Source organism: Haliotis asinina, chromosome 5 (assembly GCF_037392515.1).
Source record: "Haliotis asinina isolate JCU_RB_2024 chromosome 5, JCU_Hal_asi_v2, whole genome shotgun sequence".
In the NCBI taxonomy this organism is placed as follows: domain Eukaryota; kingdom Metazoa; phylum Mollusca; class Gastropoda; order Lepetellida; family Haliotidae; genus Haliotis; species Haliotis asinina.
In genome coordinates this window covers 13,439,796-13,457,654 of record NC_090284.1, presented here as the reverse complement: position 1 = coordinate 13,457,654, position 17,859 = coordinate 13,439,796, and the positions used below count along the sequence as shown (strand labels likewise).

The 17,859-nt window shown below is 38.3% G+C and overlaps 1 protein-coding gene across 1 annotated transcript in view; it reads left to right on the top strand.

The window, feature by feature from the left end:
* LOC137283392 (calcium uniporter protein, mitochondrial-like) overlaps positions 1-17,659 on the top strand; it is a 106,443-nt gene extending 88,784 nt beyond the window's left edge. The window contains exons 5-7 of the mRNA XM_067814857.1: positions 5,620-5,780; positions 8,816-9,019; positions 10,579-17,659. Of these exons, the coding sequence (XP_067670958.1) occupies positions 5,620-5,780; positions 8,816-9,019; positions 10,579-10,791 (578 nt within the window). The 3' untranslated portion in view covers positions 10,792-17,659. The remainder of the gene's footprint in view (positions 1-5,619; positions 5,781-8,815; positions 9,020-10,578) is intronic.
* The last annotated feature ends 200 nt before the right edge of the window (positions 17,660-17,859 follow it).

The window sequence follows — 17,859 nt, the reverse complement described above, 5'->3', positions numbered from 1 at the left end:
TACGCATCTTGTGTGTGTGTGAGGAGAAAGTAAGGAGTAATGAATATGTTATGAAGATTTCATTCTTCTTTGTCAGCTGGGGACACTGCCATGTTAGTGGCAAACACTTGGTTTGGGGTTTTTGTTCAAATTTGAAAATCTTAAGTAGGTCATGTACATATATATGTGTCTGATATGATGCATTGAGTTCACTTGATAAAGCATGCTTAAATTGCAATATGATTCCCCAGTCAGTTTGTCAGTGTGCACTGGATCCAAATATGCTGGATTCAAATCAGAGTTTGGTGTTGTGATATACATCAACAGTTTTCTCCGGACCATATATCAAGGTTGATACAGGGTGTAGCTCTGCTGGAAATTGTTATCCTGCCAATTTCTTACATCTTTGATAAATTTTTGTGACGCTTATGCTGATTGTGTGCTCCTGTTTGTTGTTTATGGGAGAGTTTCTCTTTGATTCATTCCATAACCTAGGTTGGTTTGAGAAAGACATACAGAGTGAGCTGTCTAAACCAGCACGCATCAGGACTGAAGAAGTAATCCATTTTAGACAATATGCCAGTTTAGAGAGCTGGTGATATATGTGAATTCCTCAAATGGGACTGAGATTTTATGCCTGTGTTGACAGCTTACCGGAATGGACAAATGCCGGTTTTGACCGCTTCCACTGTATTTGCTGAAATGAGAATCAAACTTTCTTAACTGAATGATGGGATCCTTCAGGACTTGGCTCACAGTCCAGAAGTTGCCCTTTCTGGAAGTTCTGGCACGTAGACATATGCTATTTATTGGTTTAATGATTATTGGATATCTGGACTCACGGCTTCTGGTTTCACTCAGGAGTGTTCCAGAGCGTTAGTATACCATTCACTCAGTAATGTAATAATGCAAAAAATTGGAAATGAAAAGTCTTTTATCTGTTTTAAGGAGATTTATCTTTGTGTGAAGTTAAGGGAAGTTTCTACAGATGCTAGAAATGAAGGACTGTCTACTCCGAGGGAGTTTCCTTGATGTTGAAATATATCATAATCAATTTCTTTTTGACAATACTCTGTATTCATATTGATTGAAATTCCAGGCCTGGTTTGGTCTAGCTAGGTCTGTCAGCACTATACCCATGGTTCTGGGTTACAAGAAGGCGGTTATTGTCTGAGACCTGCAGCACCTCAAGCTTTATTCCCATGCTGGTTACATGGTTACACTTCCACTGGGATTGATTCCCCCCCATGTGTACAATGTATGAAGGCCATTTCTGATATTGCCTGAATACATTCGCTCGCTCCCTCCCTCCCTCACTCACTCTCACAATATATGAATCAGATATAAATCATATCACAGCCCTTACAATATCGGACTGTGATATTTTCTCAATTATCAGTCTTAATCCTAAGTTGATGTGGTTCCTCCAGCAACATCGTGTCACGGTGATGTATCTCAAATATGCGCTCCCACCTATGGTGATATACTTCATATTGCTGCCCAGGTATCATGGCACTGTGATCTGTGGTCAGTACATTTCTGTTCTGTTATACCACACCTCCACATGGGGTATTGATCCCAACACTGGTCATACATGGATGCAGGAAAGTCTAAGCTGTGTACAGCCATCTCTTGTCCCTGCAGTCTGGCCACACTGCAAGGTTGGCGTGCTAGTAATGATCTTCACACCCATATAACCAGAAGAATGCAAATGCCTAATCTAATGATGGAATAACAATGCCCATGTAATGGTATTATTGTGATGAAAGACTGCATGTGATATGTGATCTTGTGGGTTGTGAAGCTGAATAATGTATTACTTACACTCGTGATACGGTTTGCCTGTATTTGAACACTGAAGGGTGTGGGAATCTATATGGTTATTCAGAAGACAGTCTAGAAAGATGATAGATGAAAGTGAAGCGCTTTCCTTGCCTTTTCTAGGTTTACGAGTTTCATACATATTTCATGCCTAGTAGCAGTGTCATGGAGAGCAGGAATATGATATTTTAATGACAGTGTAACCCAGTATTGAGAATTGATGCATATTTCTGGGCACATGTATCTGTAACCTTTAGCCAGACAGGTGCATCCATCAGTTATATATAATATCAGTTATATTGCATCACACTAAGTATGAAGTCCATAGTCAGTTTTAGTTGAACTTTCAGAAGACTTGCCCCTGTGAAGATCATTATAAGGACTGTGTTTTCAGCAACCCATGATTGTTAAGAGAGGCTACCAGCATGATTGGGTAGTGAAAATCACTGCCTTGGATGATGGGTGTCAAAGAAAGTAGACCAAAACTCATGATGCCATCACTGAACTGTTTACAGGGTGCAGTCATATATACTGAATAGAAATAGAAACTTGATGCACACATTATTAGTTGTTATTATGATTGGGTAATTAGTTTCTTGTTGTGCCCCACACGCAACAGTGACATGACTCCCATGACATTATGCAATAACTACCTTTGTATTCCTGTTAATGTCAGAAAAAAGAAGTTCTCTAGCAAATAATGGTGCTCAAGTTTTAGATCCATAATTTTCTATTATTTTGTCCTCCTACAGATGACAATTGTCAAAACATTTCTTGAAAAAGGCAGGTAAGTTCCATTCTCTGTGATCCAAAAAATCATATAGATAATGCATTAAGTAGAGAGGTAATTCCACACAATCAGCCCAGCATGCCAACTAGAAAAGGGTTTCACCTTGAACCTGACTAGGACCCAAGATTCTCATCATTATACTACCTCTGATTTCATCACTGCATCAATGTATCCTGTGGGGATTCCAGGTTAGAAGTTTGTCCCTAGACACCTATGTTGATCATGCAATGTGGATTATTTGACTGGTACCCCAGATGTTGCTTACATTATCAATCACTGTCATGTCATGTCATGTCATGTTGTGACATGACTGGAATATTGAGTTCATCTGTAAAGAACAAACAGTGTTGGATTAGCATCTCATTTTTATGTTTAAATAACTGCTTTAGCACAGTGTAATTTTGTGCACCTAGAACCAGAAAGGAGGAGGAAATCTTTCAGAAAACAATAAACTTGTCAGAAATGTTTTTTCAGTGTTTCTCAAGGCTTGACACTATACATCAAGCTTTCTATGAGCCTAGTATTTTCTACGTTTTGTGTAGAGATGAGACACGATCAATCTCTGGTAGACATTGTTCTTTATTTCCTGTTTGATTAAACTGTGAAGGAAGGAAAGTGCAACCATGATATCTTTGTGTCAGATTGGTGTATCCTGATGTTCTGGCATCTCCAGCGTAATGAGGCTCAAGTAATCAATAATTGATGCATGAATGTCTATAATGGGAAGTGTTGGCTAGAGCAGTTACTTGGTGGGAATAATGCTTTGATGTATGTACCAGACCATCTGGACATCGTGACCTCTTCATGGCGGAAATACCACTGACTAGGCACTAAGTACAGAAATCATCAGCACGGTCTCTCTATCAGTGAATATAAATTCTGTCATGGTTGGCAGGTATTTGTTGAGACTGGTGAGACAAGCATGTATGTACAGGACGGAAACAAATGCCTCATTATGGGAAGAGGTATAAAGCATTGGATGTTTGCAGTAATACAATCATGTTGAAATGCTATGATAAAGGATGACCAGTCCCTTTCACAGATCTCCATGCAATGAATCATCCTGCTGCATTGGTGATGTAATACCTGAACAGGTTTTAGAGTTGTCTCATTGGAGGAACTGTGTGGGAAAATAAAATCAGAAATAGCATACAGGGAAATATAGAGTCATATCACTTGAGTACGTAAACTATTATTATCAGTACACTGATTGGTTAATATGTGAAGTTTTGCTGAGTTTGGACTTGGAGCCATGCATGATATACCACAGGTTAATTTGTGAAGTTTTACTGACTTTGAACTTGCAGCCATGTATCAGCTCTAGACAGGTCTAGATAAAACTTTGTAAAATTTGTTGCAGTTGTTTGACAGTTATGTGTGCAAGAGTACATTTATAAAAGATGACAGTCTGCTAAACAGAATTTGTGTAGTTATACTACCTCTCTGTGCTTGAATGATTAGCTATGTATATTTTCACTGATGCATGACTTTGATCTGACCTTACGCCTCTTACATTCTCCTAACCCAACACATATAAACACAGTGGCTTCAGTTGACAGCCGTAAGCTTCTATACCTCAGTATTGTCCTTGTGTTGACAGTATAAATTATGTACGGCTGCTATATCTTCTGTATTACCAGTGAAGGAATTGACGGATAATTCTTTCATAGCCTAGAAAGTGCTTTTTGCTGGTGTATATGCTACTCAAAAGAAATAAAGGACTATTTGATTCTTTGATGTTACTTCAGTGCCATACTGAATTAACTTCTTGCAATATAGTAATACTTTTATACAGTAATACAAGATAGTAATACTTCTAGTGAGCAGTATATATGTGTGGTGTTTGCTGAATTGCGGATTACTGATCCAGCATCTTCTCTCGTATAGACAGTAATGATGGTGATGACATGTGTAGGAGGATGGCATACCAGCAAACAGTACCAGTGCTGGTGAACCATAGCACACAGATAGCACATTAACCCCTTTCCACCAGAATAGAAAAAGCACCTCAAGCCATAATTAGGTTTTGACTCTGTGGATTGATTTTATGACTGCTTCAGTAAATCCAGGGGAATGTGACTATAGCTTTGAAGTGGGATTTTAAGTCTACGAGTCTGGCCATGCTTTTAGGTAACCTGATTGCTGTCTGTACACACAGGAGAAAGCAAATTTACGCACTTTGCCTGTCTTCCCTGCATTACAGCAAGACCAATCAAGGGATTAGTCCACAAGCAGATCTAATGTTGTCTGAAAGTGTGATATTACACTTAACGTTGTTGTTCTCCAGATCAAAGACCAACTTAAATCATGTTGGAGCCTGTCTCTTCATGTCATCTGTCTGTGACATCTTTGTCTGTCTGTCAAATAATTTCTATCATGTATGTATGCGCAAATACCCTTTTATCAAGTCACCTCAAATTCACCTAAAAATGTGCCTAAAAATGTGCATAGCTATGATATTGGGTGTAATTATTCGTTAACGATATGATGCAAACAAGAGTCAAACAAGATATGCTTTCTAATGACGATGTGTTGCCCATTTTGACCTGTTGCAATGGTCAAACTTGATGTTTGCATTTGTCTAAATCTGTGTAAGTTATTGAATGTTTGAAGCATGGTTTTACTTCTTTAGAAACAACAATTTCCTGTCAGTTATGAAACATTGTGCATGAGTTTGTCAATGCCTTTCATATCAAATTGTAGTGTGTTCATGAGTGTTTATGGTTTTTTGCTGCTTTTAGCAATATTACATCAAAATTGGGACACCAGAAATCATCTTAAAAAATGGTACCATTGTGTGGTATATAACCTATGTTTGGAGTGTGATGAGTAAACTCTTGAACCATTGGGCAAAGTCACTACCCCAAATAGATGTGAAATTATTTTTGATTATTGATGATGTACATGAAATTAGTTCATTTACTGAATTCAAAACAGTAGACGATTCATGTTTAGTGGGTTTGGTGTGTTGGCTAATTTCGGAGTGTTAATGCATGAAAATATTTTCTATATTTTTACTTTGTTTGCAGGCCCCATGGTGAGTGAGGATGCTGTGATGTTGTCCGACGTGAAGGCGTTGATATCGACCCTGTTCTCCACCCTGAACGTGGAGCAGTATCAGCTGGAGCGGGAGAAAGAGCTGCAGCAGAAACTGGAGGACCTCAAAGTGCAGCTGGCACCTCTAGAACGGGTAGTTATCTCCCTTAGAATAGTCTTTCCCCTCCAGTTGTCTTCCCTTTGTTATTGATGATGTGAACTTTGGTGATAACATCTCACCACTAGAGTTGTTTATTGTTTCTTGACATGACGGTCTCATCTACGTTTTCCTCTTTTTCTACTTCCTTTTCCTTAGAACACATGAAGATCCAGTTTAGAAGTGATTTTCAGTAACCCATGCTTGTCTTAGGAGGCAGCTAAAAGGATTGGGTGGTCAACCTTACTGATTTGTCGTCAGATCCCAGTTGCACAGATCAGTGTTCTTGCTGTTGATCACTGGATTGTCTGGTCCAAACTGGATTAATTTACAGACCATCACCATATAGAGGATACTAAGTGACCTTTTGTGTAGTACCATTTTTATTAAACAAGTTAATTATTTGGTTTCAAATGAGCCAAAGTGAGTTTAATACTAAATCTTTAACGAGTTTAATAGAAATGGTATTTCTCAGAAGCAAGTTTAGTATTCAGTTTATTACTCACCAAAATAAATTGACAGAAACTGCAGCAAAATTGTCTACAGTGTGATGACTCTCAGCTTTCCGCAAGTCAAGCAGGTCTAGAAAAAATGGAACAGCAACATTAGCATTGTGACGTCACAATTTTTAACCATTTTGACGTCATACGTCAAGCGGTATTACACTATTGTAATATTGCCTTAAAGTATTACTCTGAAGTATCTTTACCAGGCGAGTAATAAAACTGGAATATTGCTGAGTGTGTGTGTGAAACTAAACTCTCCCACACACGCCTTTTCCTTTGGCATATGTTACACTTTGCCAGTCCCTGCCCTTGATAATTACCCTTCATATCTGTCACTTTTATCAAACCAAATAAATTCTTGACAGACATCACTTAAACTATTATGAATCATTATTTCAATCAATCAATCAATCAGTCATTGTTTCAATCAATCAATCCGTCTTTATTTCAATCAATCAATCAGTCTGTATTTCAATCAATCAATCAGTCTGTATTTCAATCAATCAATCAGTCTATATTTCAATCAATCATTATTTCAGTCAATCAACCAATCATTATTTGAATCGATCAATCAGTCTGTATTCATACTGAAGGCCACACTCCCATGGTATACAAGAACACAGTACACAATATGATAGACAGGAATAATATAGTCACATCACAATATGGCATTTCACATCATCTGCAACACATATAGCATCACATTACACATACTTATGTACAACACCTGATAAATCAAGTCCTTAGTGAATCGACCCGTGAAGGTCCCGGGGTAGAATAGGCCTTCAGCAACCCATGCTTGCCATAAAAGGCGACTCAGCTTGTCGTAAGAGGCGACTAACGGGATCGGGTGGTCAGGCTCACTGACTTGGTTGACACATGTCATCGGTTCCCAATTGCGCAGATCGATGCTCATGTTGTTGATCACTGGATTGTCTGGTCCAGACTTGATTATTTACAGACCGCCGCCATATAGCTGTAATATTGCTGAGTGCGGCGTAAAACTCAACTCACTCACTCACCCACCTTAGTGAATCTTGGATTTCAAACCCAGAATCAATGGATTCTTGTATCATAACACTTCACAGCATATTGTTGCTCATTGTATCGCAAGTCAATCATAAAACCTAACTACGTTATTTCACTAAAGTTGAGTAAGTTTACTTTTATGCCGCTTTTGGCAAGTAGATCATAGGGTACCAGAAACGGCCTTCACACATTGTACCCACGTTGTGAATCCAACCCAGGTCTCTACTGTGATGAATGGATGCTTTAACCACTAGGCTACCCCAACGCCCCTGACTACTAAAGGACATTGAACTCATGCTGATATATCAATATTAACATGACAGGAAAAGAAATCCAGCATGGCATTATGGCTAGTATTGTAATCCAGTGGTAACATGGTTCTCATGGCTGCTGGTTCTCATTGATCCAGCTGTGTTTGCATATGCCTACTCGGATTTTAATCAGTTTTATTTCTCAACTTGTCTGGAGTGAAAGAAATAAAAAGAAGATTTATCTCAAGTATTGATCTGGTCCAATTGATCATGAATGTGATTTATGTGAATTAAACAGGTGGCGGCATTTTGAGTGAAATCTGAATCTGGACCAGGATATTGGGACGTCATGTGGCTAAAATATAGGAGCAGTACTCTCAGACTTAATGTTAAAATCAATGTGAAGTTCCATCTACACACACCTCAGCTGCCAGTGATGTTCCCATGAGCTCACCTCTGGAGAAAACAGGGGGATTATGTACAGCATTATTACCTTGTCAGAGACTTGGTTGTCAATATCTAGCTGTTTTATCCACCATCAAAATCCTATGAAATACTTTAATCTTTTTTTCACAGTGTCAATATTACCTGACTCATTAATGCTTCCACTAACCTACAAATAGTCACATAATTAAAACAAGATTAGTTTCAGTCATCAATATCATTCAGAGGCAGCTTAAGACTTGCCCAGTTCTCTGTGGAGACTGTTTGTTTCTGCATGGCTGGAATGATTCTGAACATTTTCCCTATTTTTGAATGGTATGTAAGGGACACTGTTGGCACTGTCATCGAAGGCACCTCAATTTGGGGTGGCGAGTTATTTCCCTTGGGCTCTTGGATATTCATGTACAATGTACTGAAACATGCCACTGAAATATGAATGGTGTAATGCTGACCATTGCTCCCACAATCATTGTAGGTGGAGAAATATTGAATGAATCTGTGATGTTGTATCCAAATTAAGTAACAAAAAAATCGTTTGACGTCTATTTTGGAAGGGGCAATTTAAAAGGAAATACTTGTCTTTCAATATTTTCTAATAACAAAGGGAGGGCTTGGTATCTTCAGTTTGCTAACAACACAACTCCCCCAAAGATTTAATTATTTTAGTGTCTTAATTGTTTCTTTTACAGCAAAATAACAGTGTATTTCTGTTGAGAATGTGACCTTGACGTCAAGGAAGAAATCTTTCTGTTGTATGGCCATCAGTACTCACTTCTGATCATTTCATATTTATTTGTTTAAGGTTAAACAAGAACTGGCTATGAAGTCAAATAGCTACACGTCAAAGCTGACATGGCTGGGCCTTGGTTTGATGGGTCTTCAGTTCGGCATCCTTGCCCGACTGACTTGGTGGGAATATTCCTGGGACATCATGGAGCCGGTGACCTACTTCGTCACGTATGGAACCACCATGGCCATGTATGCTTACTTTGTTGTCACAAAACAGGTGGGTCAAAACAATGTTCACATAAGAATCAACACAGGAACACTATGTTTGTATCTATTTCTTGCAGTTTGGCCATGCTCTTCCGTATAAGGTTACTGATGAATGTAATTCTATGAGCAGCTCACAGATTTTGGAGCAGCTCACAGATTTTTCATCTACACATCAGGTCTTAGGATATCTGACATTGTGTGTTTTAAGATTCCTTTATGGCACCTTCCTGGGATCGAGGGGAACACTTCATTGATGGGATGCATTGTGCGAAGCCCATTTCTAGTCATCCTCGATATCTCCAGGATACACGTTCTGATAAATATCCACTGTGCATAGCCATGATGCATCTACGCTCTTTATGGCACTGCATTCTCACAGTAGTGAATCAGCTAAGCCGCTGTTACAACCGAGCTGGCCAGTGTCAACAAAGATGGCAGCTGCAGAGGTTTGTTCGCAGTGTGACTCAGATTTTGGAGGAATCATACACATTTACAGGTCCGAAACTTTCAAATAAATATGCGAGAACTCCTTCTACCTCTTTCAGAATGTCTGTCCATCATTTGTGTGGCCAAGTTTAACTGATTGTAATTTAAAAAGTGAAAGTGATTTGGTACATTCAACTTCCCAGCATAGATACCTGATTGGATAAAAAGTCAGCTGAGGGAGGTAATAAATTCATCAAACCAAGCCGTAGTTGTATTCAGGGTATAGTGGAGATTTATCGGAACGTATACCAGGGAGATATCACAGATGTTTTCTGGTCTTCCCTGCTGATATTGCTGGAATATTGCTAAAAGCTAAATTCACTCACTTATTCATTGGCATGTCATCGTGCCCCATGGTGTGAATTGTTCATTATAATATCAATCACTGGTTTGTCCGGTTGAGACTTGACTATTTACAGGCTGCCATCATGTATCTGCAACAAACAGACAGATGTATTCGTTAACCCAGCTTTCAGCTACCTGATTTGTATGTCATTGCAAAATATTTGATCATGCTTTAGCGAGTGAAGAGGTTTGAGCACCTTGGTACCCTGATGAATTGTTCACATCATTTGACATAAATATAGCAGCTGTAATGTGGTTTGGTTTATGAGTGAGTTTAGTTTTACGCCGCACTCAGCAATATTCCAGCTATATGGCAGCGGTCTGTAAATAATTGAGTCTGGACCACGCAATCCAGTGATCAACAATCTGAGCACCAATCTGCACAATTGGGAAACGTGTCAATCATGTCAGCGAGCCTGACCACCCGATCCTGTCAGTCGCCTCTTACGACTAGTCGCCTTTTATGGCAAGCGTGGGTTGCTGAAGGCCTGTTATACCCTGGGACCTTCACAGGTTGGTTTGGGTTGTGTGTAATGGCGATCTATAAATATCCAAGCCTGTGACAGACACGAGATCGACATTACATACATGGGCAACTAAAATACAAGGACATGTATCAGCCATGTCTGCGAGCAAGACTACCCTATTGGTAGTTACTTTATCACAAGTTTCAGACATTCAGAACACTGAAGGTGAGTGAAGATCTCTTTGAGGTAATATTAATTCATGTATTTTCAGGAGTACAATTTCCCAGATGTAAGAGATCGCCAGTTCTTGTTGAAATTCTACAAGCAAGCAAAGAAGCAAAATCTGGATGTTCAGAAGTACAACGAACTGCGTGACGCTGTCTCGCAAGTTGAACATGACCTCCGTCGCCTTCGTGACCCCCTGCAGCTACACCTACCGATCACAGAACTAGAGAAAATCAAGTTCAAACAGGACTCGGCATAAGCACAGGCACAGATGTTGCTATAGTATAGTGCACTGCAGAGAGTAGTTGGAGTCAGAGATGTCCATATCAGGGAGAAGGGACATATCTGTCATATTCACAGAAATATAGGGGAATATAGTAACTGTTATACCATGAGAACAAAAGATGTTATCCGAAGGGTTTACTGACTCTCTCCAGGGCCCAGTTCCATGAAATGATCTTAGTGCTCTGTCTTACTTAACTGGTTGTTTAACTATGGGTTACATCAGTAGTAAAGAATGCTAGCAGGATGGTGCCATTGACGAGGTTGTCTTATCTGTATTAGTAGGCACGATTTGGAAGTGCGTTGGCCTAAGATTGACTCGTGGAACAGGTACCTGAGGCCCCGTCGTATAATGACTAGAGGTCTTTATTTCCTTTGTTGGGGAATGAAAGTTGTTTTGGATGTTGAAAGAAGACTAAGTATGAGCAATAAAATTTAACAGTGGATGGTACTGACGGCAATAGTTGTGTCACTGTGGCAGGTGTGACGAACAGGCCCCTACTCCTCTGTAAGTGAACTCCTTAAGATTTGCCATACTTGCAGTTGAGGGTGAAAATAGACAAAATTGACAGCATTTTGAGAAAACAACCAGTACAGGTTAATCTGGTGGGATTTCTTTTGAATATTTGCCAGAACATTAGTCACTGTAAGAAACGTCATATATCATAAAGCTCTGGGACATTGTTCGCAGTACAAGGTCAGCATTCTGACAATCTTAAAATGTGTATTAAATACAGACGTATGATTGCCGTGGTGCTGAGACTGTTTTGTGGAATGTGTTCCTGGTTGTCAATTTATTCCTGTGATTGCCTACAGTGCACATAAGGACTGCCTGTAAATACCAGCATGTTTATACCCTTATAGAAGCATTACTGTTAGAACCTTTATAATCATTCCTCACAGTCTTAGTAAACTTAGTATCAGTATTATTCGTTACACTCCTACACTGAGTCTATCAAACCTTAATAGGAGGTTGCGTCAGGTAATTTTTGAGATTGAACAATCAGATCACTGCTTACCAAATTGCAGAAGTGGACATTCATTCATACCTTTTGAACTTTTACCTTGAAAAGGTTTGTACCAGAATGATTCCATATGCTATTTTCCGTATGATCACTAGAGGTGATGCACATGGAGCACGCTACAACACAGTGAGTAAACAGCCACTGAAAATAGAGATTTTGTCAATATTCAAGGATGCCAGCTTGCGGAAATATTGGCTTATGGTAAGCATGTCATCAGAAACCCATAAGTATAAATTCTGCAGGTTAAATATCTGTGTTTTTATGCGGATTTTCATGTGTTGAGTGATCAGTGTCCGTGACTGGGAAATTTTGTAAGTCCCACCAAACTCAAAGCTGTAGCCATTGTCTGATTGGTTAAATCTGTTTGGCCATCTCACGTTTGATTGGATGGTCAAAGATTGCTCAAAGGTTATACAACGTGATCTCCTACTAGGGTTTGTTGTGACTCAGTGTAGGAGTGTAACAAAAGTACTGAGACTAAGTTTACTTACTCTGTCATTCCTCAGTACTAGGACAATCTGCCGAGAGGTTGGCCATAGGTCTCTGTGACAACCTTCATTATACTGGATATACGTCTAGTACAGACACAAGAGCTAGTCAAGTTCTTACTGTTAACATAACTGTTGAGAAAAGACACAAATTCACAGTACTGTACTTGGTCATCTAGTGGAAGTGGTGAATTTCCTGTTAACATTGCTGGTAATGGTGAAATTGATGGCAATCTCTCGCAACGATGTTTTATACTTCTAGAAATTGTGTATAACATGTTAAGTATCTCCACAGAATAATTGTCAGGAACCAAGCTTGTCTTTTATACACAGTTGTATTGTTCTCTTCCTGTTTGTTCTTATTCACATTCTGACGAGGGTTTCAAACAGTGTTCTGTTGTGCTTATTGTCTCCGAGGTATGATTCTCTCAGTATACATATCATACATGCATCTTGCTGTAGGTTGTTCTTGCAGCCTAGTGCAATTGTTCATACCACAGATTACGTAATTGGTAGATCGTTTTGATTGGTTCAGTCACCTTCCTTTTGGTCCATTTTATTGAAAGGTGATATTTTTTAGAGTTTTCTCCTTTTCTTCCTGTTATTGTGGTTTTCAGTTGTTACTCAAGGAATGGTTTCATGGGTGTCAAAGCAGGTGTTTTGTCTCCTGTTTTGTGTGGTTTACAGTTACTTTAGTCCTATTTCGTACTGGAGGGTTGCACACCTGATATTGGACTCTTTTCCTCCTTTGAAGGTTTAATTGTCAAGTTTGTTGTGGAATGTGTCGATTTTGTTGGAACATGTCATTGAATGAACAAATCACCTCACTATGCAACTAAAATACATACAGTTCTCCCCCAAAGGGAACGTAGGGTCTTTAAAGGATATTTGAGAACATGTTCAAAACCTTTCTTTTCAGTAGTGATGAAGCCCTTTAACTAGTGTTTGATTATTGGAGCTTTTTTCTCAAGGGTGAAACTTTTTCTGTAGGTAACTTTTTCCTGAAGTAGCTTACTCCAGTTTTCTAAACTTATGTGGTTTTGAGCATGTTTGAATATTTGTATCATATGTAATTGAAGTTTTAGCTTTTAATTCTAATCTTTTTGAAATAACTGTAAATTATCCAATATTGCAGTTTTAGAGTTACATTTGGGGAATGGTAACTGAGATATGAAGCTGCTAGTTATTCTTCAAATTACCTTCTTACATGCTGTTTACTATTTCAGTCTTGTAATTAACTTGTTATCAAATATACCATTCAAATAAAGTACTGGATATAGGATTTACAAGATAGATACAATGCAAATGATGAAGCCAAGGACGAAACAGATGAAGAGAAATTAAGGGAAAGTGTGACAATTTATCCCATTTTTTGGGAAAAGTTTCATCTGGATGAAGATGTATCACATTTTCTCACGTGCAACCAGGCATTGGCTGGTGAGATGCTTGCTAAATCGAATATCTCCTACTTGTTTTGAATGGTATATTTTTGCATATTTCAAAATGTCCTGTAGTGTAGTACTTCATATACTCATTATCCATTTGAAAGGGTACAAGAATAACAAAAGTGACAAGTAGTTGTCTGCTTGTTCACATCTATGTATTATGGTTACACTGCTTTAGACTGTACAATTGCTGTGGCAGTTACGATCATAAAGCGCGTCTTGTTATTACTTTGCACAACCTCTTCACCTGCATTTATTTAGGCGTGTTTTACTTTTATCTCAAAATAGTAACACATTAAATTAATGTACTTTTCAAAACACTTGAAATGTAATTTTCTTTATCCTGATTACACAGATTGATTTTCAACAATGATGAATTGCTTTTTTCTGTGACTTACGTCAAACACATTTTGTTGTTTTTCAGTAAGATTTTACACTACAAATTGGACATGGTCTCTTTGAATAACCCACAATGTACTTAAGAGAAAAACAATTGTCTTAGGTCTATCATGAAAAGGGCACCTGTTTAGTGTGTAGGAGTGGTTAGGTTTATGGAAAACATAGGAAATAAATTAGTCCAATGTATGTATTAAGGTTGTGATGCCAGATAACCCTCTGCCTTAAACAAATGTGTGATAGATATTTTTAAAGAGGGTTTTTTTCACTGTGGGGCTTAGACTGTACCAATCTGCTGCTCATGTGTCTGTATGTGTTCAGTGTGAGACTAATGATCAATATTGATAACTGGATAATCTGTGATTTGTGAAATATTGGCATTAATTCACAGTTTTAGTTGTATTTTTTTTCAGTTGTCAAAGGTGTGTTATCGACATGTGTTTTAGGTATAGCCAACAGAATGCTTTCTTTGGATCAAAGATGAATTTTCAAGCAGATAAACAAGAATGCAAAGCCAAACACATATTCATCATGTCAGATAGGTTCTGTTCTGTAATATGCTTTAAGACAAACATTTGTGTTGAGAGCCATTGGTATTATAAGCTGACCCCACAGTATCAGCGGATCCAACAGGGTATCTGATGCTAAGCCTCATGATGATGCCATCATTGATGAATGGGTGGATGTGGTGTATGACAGGGAAATAACAAAAGTTGGAAGGTTTTTTTGTTAGAGAATATGTGAAAAAATAGGAATGTTTACTTGCAAGGCATACAAGCTGTGATCCCCAAAACCATGACTGGAATGTTTCGCTCCAAGTTGATATATTTCGCTTTTACCCAACTTGGTCAAGGTTATATTGGGGCCAAATTGATGGTGTTTCCTCCCTGTTTAAAATTTACATGCATGATGTGTTCTACATTTATTGGTGAACACTTGTAATACTGTTCAGTGTTTGAAGGGCAATTAAGGCACACCTCACTGTCAGCAGGTACTTGTGAGACACTAGAGTAAAAGTAAACCGAGGTTCTGAAGTGCTTGACATACCTCCATACCTCTAGCTGTGATGATGTACCTTGAACCTGTCAGCAAGGTCAATGCCAGTAACTGAAATACAAGATCTGAATGGCATGTTTTTGTAGATATTATGTGCAAAAAATGTGTTTTATATGAAGGATTTTGTAACTGGATTAGAACAATGGACTGTTTTTAATAAGGAATCCAACAACACTAACCCAATTTGAGCTAAAGTCATGTTTAGGGGGGAAATAAGAACCAGAATTGCTTACAAATTTGTTTAAAAGGCACTGGTAATAGATTTCACACACCGAGCGATACATTTTTGAGTCTTCAATACAACCAACAGCTTTTTCATCTTTTGCACATAGTATCTTAATACACTTCTGTTTAAAGTGTTTGAATCCGACAGAATGCAAGTGTGATGACCAGAATTTGTTTAGTTTTTATCCCGAATGTCCTGTGTGAACTGTTGTGGTCCCCCGATTCCCATCAAGACTGCCTCATATGACCACTTCACTAATGTTACCTTACTACTGCTGAATGACAAGACAAGTCAGGTTCATCACATGTTTAGAATAGTTTCCAGAATGGCAGTGATGTGTCTACATTGTCAGCAGCATAGTCTGTTTTATTGGAGTCAAACATTTCCTTTATTCCAGGACCATTGGTGCCTCTTCTTTTTCCAGCTTTGGTTTTTGTTGGCCTTTCACCTTTATCTCCATGATAGTAGCAGTGGCTTGCTGTGTCCTCCTTTCATGGCCATTTTGACTAACATTGCCAAAGGAAATACACATATTTAAAGTGTCAGCGTTGATAAGAGAACTGCCAATGTTCACATGATAGAAAAGTATGTATACACTCTTTATGTCCAAGTGTGCATGCATGGTGATTAAAAGAAAGATATTTGAAACAACTTAATTCTGAAAAATAAGTAAATTCTGTCCAGAACACAGGCAGTGGTTGTCATCTAAATTTGGTTCCTACTGAAAACGTTCAGTTTTACATAGATCCTCAAATACTAGTGACCATATCTGATTCTGTGACCGTTTCAATAGAGTATAAAAGTGTGGATTTATCGGTTATCTCATGATCTCAAGAATGTACAGCTGTTGTTACGTGTACATGATAGTTGAAAACGGTTTGCACTGTTGTTGCCCCCAAATATTGTTTCACTTGTGTAAATAGGCCAATGAATATGTAAAGCCATATGGTACAGACACCGCTATTATCCTTACAACTGTTCATGTCCTGTAGTCTTCAATGGCTCTTGTTTGAAGTATATGAAAGTAATATCAATATCAACAAATTGGGTTTAAATGAGGTCACAACACTTCTCATGTTACTGTCAACTTGCACTAACTCCTGTTATATCCTTAGTTGTTTGTGATTGTTTATCTAATGAATCTGTTGCATAATATATTCAACTATATAGCAGTATACATACTATGTTTACTAGGAAATTAGTATGGTCATATATATCGATATAATATCACTATGATATACCAACATGTATGTCATGATCTGTATTCTGTTCTCCACTTTCACCCTTACGACGTATTAAAATATGGAGCATGTATATTTTTGTGCACAGGTGAAGATTGAAGACTGGTTTCCTTCCAATAATTTGGAGGAATTTTACAAATGCAGAACAAATTAAATTTTAAAGGATTTTTCCCACTGTTAAATTACTCCCATAATTGAAAGAAACATGCCAAAGAGGAAGTAATCTTGTTAGTTTGTGTAGGATGACAGTGGGCTAGCAGTGAACTATTAGATACTAAGACCTCCAGGTAATGTACATCAGAAGTCTAAATGTAAGGTTGTGGATGCTCCTTCAGGTGTCAAGTTTTAATTATATATAGTTAACATGACTGAAATCGATTGTAAGATGAAAAGATTTTGAAAGAACTTTTGTAATTCCTGTTTTGTTCTGTTGATGTTTCACAGGATTTTTTTTATATTTTGAAATGGTAGCGAGTTATCCCAAGACATGCACTGTGTACATATGCTCCTGCTCTTTCCATTGCTTCAAAACCAGTTGCCTGTATCTCATGTTATAGAATGTGTGCTGGACAGTTTTGGAACCTCACTATATTTACACATCTAGACATATCACTAAAAGGGCCATGTCTGTGTCTGTAACATCCAGAAATTATTGGAAGAAGTTCTCATTTCCTGGAATGCCATGGAATGAAAGCATACATCCTTCGCCACAGCTATCCATTAGTGGAATGCTTCTCAAAGCTTCAGCATTTCATACAAAGTTTGTTTGTGAAGGCCTCAGCATGATACTGGCCCTTTGGATGTTGTTGATAGATGTGTAGATGTAAAAATGTTTGTAAAACTGTCAGATATGCAGACCTACCATACTCTGCTGTTGTAGATGGACACAGACATCTCCAGGTTTGTATGTAATGATCACACACTCAGCTCTTTCTATTTTCAGTAAAAATAAATTTTGATAGAATTAACCCCATGGGATATTGTTGTTGTCTTTCTTAATCATGCTACAGAATGAGTGGTTAGAACTTCAGGAAGACTGGATATTTGCTGTGAAGATCTCCATCCATGGCTGATCACCAGGTTTTGTCAAATAACACACAAGGGAGGAGTGGACACACAGTGCACAAGCACCTGTAGAGTCCCTGCTAGACCTAGTGCTCAACATGGT